This window comes from Atta cephalotes (genome assembly GCF_000143395.1).
Source record: "Atta cephalotes unplaced genomic scaffold scaffold00097, whole genome shotgun sequence".
Classification (NCBI taxonomy): domain Eukaryota; kingdom Metazoa; phylum Arthropoda; class Insecta; order Hymenoptera; family Formicidae; genus Atta; species Atta cephalotes.
Window position 1 is genome coordinate 8,007 of NW_012130161.1, and position 6,413 is coordinate 14,419.

General features: G+C 32.4%; 1 protein-coding gene across 1 annotated transcript; it reads left to right on the top strand.

Annotated features, from left to right (window-relative positions):
* The first annotated feature begins 226 nt into the window (after window positions 1-226).
* Window positions 227-5,160, top strand: LOC105624933 (dual specificity protein phosphatase CDC14B-like). The gene is made up of 8 exons (XM_012206276.1): window positions 227-275; window positions 749-1,017; window positions 1,900-2,200; window positions 2,537-2,906; window positions 3,031-3,372; window positions 3,478-3,606; window positions 3,884-4,165; window positions 5,079-5,160. The coding sequence occupies exons 1-8, from the start codon at window positions 227-229 to the stop codon at window positions 5,158-5,160; spliced, it is 1,824 nt and encodes a 607-aa protein (XP_012061666.1).
* Window positions 5,161-6,413: the final 1,253 nt, after the last annotated feature.

A 6,413-nucleotide genomic window follows, 5' to 3' on the forward strand; every position in this document is an offset into this window, starting at 1 on the left:
GCCTGACGTAATGCACCTCGGATTTTTGCGCGCGTAGGCAGAGACCAAGAGACCGCCGCCAACTGTACGATTAATCCGAAGACTTTGCCTAGTTATCCGCCCACTCTCGCGTGTTTACTGCGCGCCGCTAATTGAACGCTACTCCAATTTGCATTAACATCGCGCTGATGACAGATCCACCTGATCGGTATCTGCTACTGCGCCGTACACCCGCTGCTGGATCACGATGGAGGACGCGAACGAGGTTTTGGCGTGCGCGGCTGAATTCATAAAAGGTAATCCGTTCTGGATTAGAATCTATTTTTGATGACTGCGAGAAAGTATGCTTGGCCGCGTGATTTGCCCCCGGTTGTAAATACGGGCTGTGGATTAAGTAACGTCAGAGCTGTCGTTTAACAGTTTTGCTTCGTTACAATGAAACATCTGCGAAGTCTTCGATAGAAAAAAACTCTCTTTAATTTTAATAAACGATACGTAAATTTATTTCATATCGATGCATTCATATTACATTAAATTACATTTTATCTTAAAATCGTAATTGTCATATTTTTAAGATTTTTAAATATCTTCTTGGTATGTTTTCTCGAAAATAGCGTTCATTATCATCATTGCAGTCTTGCAAATAAAATTGCAATCTACAACTGAAAGCTTTACATTATTTTTATGTATAAAATTGTTTAAATGTTCACAACAAAGTTTTTCTTTTATTTAATGTATAAAATGAAGAATAAATTGTTTCTTCTTTCAGATCGATTGTATTTTATAACATTAAGAACAGCAATGAAACCAAAAAGTAATCCAAACACCCACTACTTCAGTATTGACAACGAGTTGGTATATGAAAATTTTTACTCCGACTTTGGTCCCCTAAATCTGGCCGTGCTATACAGATACTGCCAAAAAGTTAATAAGAAATTAAAGGGCATTGCACTCAGCAAAAAGAAACTCGTGCATTATACGACGATAGAGGATTCGGAGAAAAGAGTTAATGCTGCATTTCTTATAGGAAGTTATGCGGTAATACAGATTTTTTTCTCTTATGATTTTTTGTTAGTGAACATATATTTGGAATGACAAAAGAATAGCTACAAAATTTTATGTTTTATCGAATTATTAGGCAAGTTAATATTATCTATTTTATCAATGAAATGTGACTTACACATGATTTGTGAACATTGATGCATCATTGCATACTGTATATTATCAACTACACACAAACAGTACGCATAAATTTTTGTAAAATTTAACATTTTTATATTGAATTAGATGTTTAAGTCTAAGAATTCGATATTATTTCTTTGTACAACCCACTAGTCTGAAGACTCCAATTTCATTGGTACAAATTGCACAGTTTATTTATATTGAGCAAATATTTGACAGTTCTAAATGCCATAAGAACTAAGAAATAATAAAAAAACATTTCAATTAAAAATTTTTTGTTTTGAACATAAACTCTGAAATCCTTCACGAAATTTATTGTGTTTTATTGGTAAAATAGATGCGGCGCTAGGATATACTTTTAAATTCTAAAGGGATTCTGAAAAATTTTTATTGGTTGGTGAATTACTACTGAAAAAAAACTACTTTATTGGTTGCCTGGTAAAATTTATCCGCGAAAAGATGCGCTATTATTAATTTCCTGAAACACTTTAAAGCTTCAAAGCTAAATGTATCAAAGCCATTTGAATGTTAATTATTATTTTTTAGTCTTTAATAAGATAAAATTAATACTCTAGAGTTTGTATTTAGAGTTTGTATTACGCATTACCTATTAATAATTTTAATTTTTATAAACACAATACTTTGTGACCAAACTTTTTTGTCACCCTGTAGGTGCGAATGTTATGAAAAGAAGATTTATTTATCGTTATCGCATTAAAATCTATTTTTTATTTTCAGATATTGTATTGCAAGCGTACAGCACAAGAAGTTTATGAATGTTTAACTAAAAGTCCAAATAGTCCTTCGTTTATCATGTTTCGTGATGCTTCGGTTGGACCACCATGTTATCAGATATCATTAAGAGACTGTTTAAGTGCTATATACAAGTGCCATCGATTTGGTTTCTTTAATTTCGAAGATTTCTGTGTTAAAGAATATGAACACTTTGAAAGAGTTGAGAATGGAGATTTAAATTGGATAGTTCCTGGAAAGTTCATTGCTTTCTGTGGTCCACATGCGAGATCTAAAATGGAAGATGGTGCGTACCTTCCATTTTAATTGTATTAGAATTGTGTGCATGAAAAAGAATGCAATAATGAAAAGGAATCTGGTGAGTAAACAGATCCATGGAATGAGTGTTTGCGAGCGCAAAAGCAAGGAGACACATACAAGTATGAGCCAAATTTGAAGATGAATGTGTGACGATAAATCAAAAGAGTAAAAGATTTTTTTTAAGGAATGTATATAGCAAAAATTTATCTGTACATTTAATTTTTGGTCTTTATCACTTAAATCATCTAGCTTGATAATAACTATATGATAGTTATATGACTATGTAAGATAATTCATCAAGAATTATGTACCTTTTCTATAGGTTATCCACTTCTTGGTCCAGAATGGTATTTTTCATATTTTCGCCGTAATAACGTAACAACAATTATACGGCTTAATAAGAAGGTTTACGATGCAGCGAGCTTCACCGATGCCGGTTTCGTTCATAAAGATCTATTCTTTATGGACGGTTCAACGCCGACGGACGCAATAATGCATCAGTTTCTCAAAATAGCGGAAAATGCAAGTGGCGCGGTTGCCGTACATTGTAAAGCGGGTCTTGGTAGAACGGGTTCTCTCATAGGTTGCTACATTATGAAGCATTATCATTTAACGGCTCACGAAACAATCGCTTGGATAAGGATATGTAGACCAGGTTCTGTAATTGGGCATCAGCAACAATGGCTGGAGAGGTGGGTGTGTATATATTTGAATGTATGTGTAGATATTCGTCACTTTCTTTTTATTTTTATTATACTGTCTTAAAAATTATATTATACTGTAACAGAAAAAAACTGATGCTTTTGCGTCTTTTAGAAAAGAAATGTATCTTCGATCGTTATTGAAAGAGCCATTGCAATCTGAAAATGGAAATCCGGTGCATGCATATGGGATATATTCGATAGCTGGCAGACCTAAAGCAGCTTTTTTCCAAGGAGATGTAAAGAACCTGATGGAGGATAATGTGTCAGGAATAATGCATCGCGTGGATGAAATAAAATTGGACGATCCTGGACCAGCGGCTGGGGCTAGCGCCACGGCTAGATATAATACGTTAACTCAAGGCGATAAATTGTGCAGAATTAAAGCTAGAAGAAGAGGCATATCGACAGCTCAAACTTCTCTTAATACAAATACAGGGACATCTACCGTTGTACAGTAAGTACAAAATATATTTATTGTAGAAAGAGGGGGAGAGAGAAAGTGAGTGAGAGAGCTTTCTGTCTTTTTAAAATTGGGATTAATGTGCATATCATATTATAGCCCATATTTGGGACCCTTATTACAAACCAGAAGTCAAAAAGGAGCCATCACTGCTCTAGTGGGAAATAAAGAAAGAGATCCCACCAAAAGACTGTTATCACGATCCACCGCAACGACAGTCGTGAAAAGGTTAAACAATTATTTATTTATCTATTTCTCTTCCTATTCACATTACTTTGTTTATTATTTTTATTCAAAGTATTTTTCTATATCTTGCCTTTCTTCTTTCTTCCATGATATTATCCACGTATCTTTCATTCATTTGCTCATTTCCCTTCTAAGTTACGCTTACATACATTTATTAACACATGCTTCTTATATATAAGATTGATAAAACGAATTATATTATTATCAATATTGCATGCATATCTGAAAAAATAGGGTCTCTTTATCTTGGAAATTGTAGAAACAGTTGGTTGGTCAACAGTAGCTGTGATCCATCTTCCTGCCGTATTAGGTCTAAACCGGCAACACAGAGTCATAACATCAACAACAATACAACTACTACCAATCCTGTTACATCTTTAACCGTATCAAAACCAGTGAGAAGGGCAAAACGTACCTCCTGCATGGCTGCACAGGCCCACGCTACAAACTCGTCTGCCAATCATTCAGTATCGCAACCGCAACAACGCATGAATATGATCCTCAGATCGGCAGACCGAGTTACTCGCTATTCGCTCAGGCAGTAAGTCAATAACTGTCTCTGTTTTCTCGAATTTGGATCTAAATTTACGATTGTGCAGTTTTTTCGTCCTTGCTTATTTAATGTATAAATGAAGAACTTTTACAGTATTCCCTCTCTTCCACCCCGCCAATTTCCATTGCTTCTGATTCTTTAGCTTTGCTTTATTGTCAATGTACAAGTATATTTTCCATACACAACTATCTAATCTTATATTTTCATCTCTCTTATGTTTCTCATCACTTATCACCATAAGAAATATAATTTATGAAGCTTTATAGATTTATATACATCTGTTAACAGCCAAATGTATAAGTATCTTAAAAATATTTTATAACTTTTTTTTTTTAAATTAACAAAGATTATTTATGTTATTATATAAATGTTTAACTGTTGTTTTATTCTTTTACTGATTTTTAAAGAAGAAAAAAGCATTTGATTAATTATAAAGATTATGCGTTTCGCGGGTTTTCTCCGTGTCCAGATCCATTCTTGGAATAATGGTTTACAAAACGTTGGCATTCCAAGAATGGATACGGAGGAAATCTGCGAAATGCATAATCTTTATATAGAAAGTACCCATGGAAGTTTCAAGAACATTTGATTAATTATTCCATATTGCATGTAGCATGATTTCTAAGTTTCATTTTCATTTTATTAGCATGTATTACATTCTACGAACCTTATATAGGCCTGGGCAAATAACAGTTGAACAGAGATGCATTATACAGGTTGAAGTTTATATTACATGTATAGTCCAGGCCTCGTAACAATTTACATTTAATGCTTATGCAATAAAACAAGTAGCACCAAAGGTGGCTAACGAACCGATCCCATTTATTTCTGTGACTTGCAGTGCGCGCACAACAAAAAGTTATAAAAGTGCATTTATCAGATGACTAACCGATATTCCCAGTGGCGTTGGGGAGGACTGTCAGGTAACTGGAGCATCTCACCAGCGCCGAAGATCTCATCGCTTAAACCCCATCATTCAGTAAAAAGCACTTCACTCTGATCTTCAATCCTTCAACTCGAGCAAGTTTTGCCCAGGCTTTTTTATATCATAAATCAACGAAGATCAAATTATATCTCTACCAAAATCATCAACACTGCATTATTGATTAATATGGTTTTGCCATATCTGCATCATGGGATATGAATTTGTTGCAGTGATATTTAATATATAGCTTACACAGCTTTTAATTGTTCTTCCATCGGAATATTACGATGCGTTGAATGTCTGCAAAAAAAAAAAGAAGAATCAGATTCTGTTAATAATATCAATATCTTTTAACTTTAATGTCATCTTTCTGTTGGTCAGAATAAACACTTGTAGATATATATTTTTAAAATCATTTTTCGATTTATAATTTCTGTTTTCAATAATTTTTTCAAAATTTTGTCAAAATGTTAATTTAGTGTTCATGTATTTTACTTATTTTTTTCGCAACGTTTAGTTGAACATGTATTTTACAGTGTAACACAATCTAAAGACACATTTTTTTCATTTTATTTCATTTTGTCAAAATTTAAAAAATTAGAAACATTTGATGATTATCAATAATTTATTGAAGTAAGATGTATTATTTCTTTCATTATAATTATTGTATATCTTGTTAAAAATACAAAAGAATAACTTTTTTGATCCATTGCATGTTCAAAACTGAAGGAGTGTAATGATAAATTTCTTGCCTCAAAATTAAATTTATTACACTTTTTATTATATTAAAATATATAAATTTTTATATATGTATATCTATATTATTGGGTCGTCCGGAAAGTTCGTGCCGCAAAAGATTTAAATTTAATAAATGAAATTAAAAATTTAAATCTGCGTTTCAATTTTCCTTCAAAATTGGCACGAACTTTCCGGACAATCCAATATATATATATACAAATTTTTATTATTGTGAAAAAATTATTGCAAACTGGAATTGGATAAATAAAGTTAGCAAAAATAAAAATTTATTTAGCATTAACGTGATATAGAATATGTAGTACATTATAAAAGCATATAATTGTCTTGTATTTCGATCAATTAAAACAAATGTTAAAGAGCTCGAAACACCATAATTATGGCACTTGTTGAAAATTTATTTGTGTTGCTTTTATTTTGGACAAACGCATTAGATGAAGAATTGCAATACCAATGTATATATTATATGTGCAGTTTATATATGATCGATGCTACTTACTTTGCCAGCGATATTATTTAGCATATCTCCCGCTGAATGCATTCATTAAATTATAG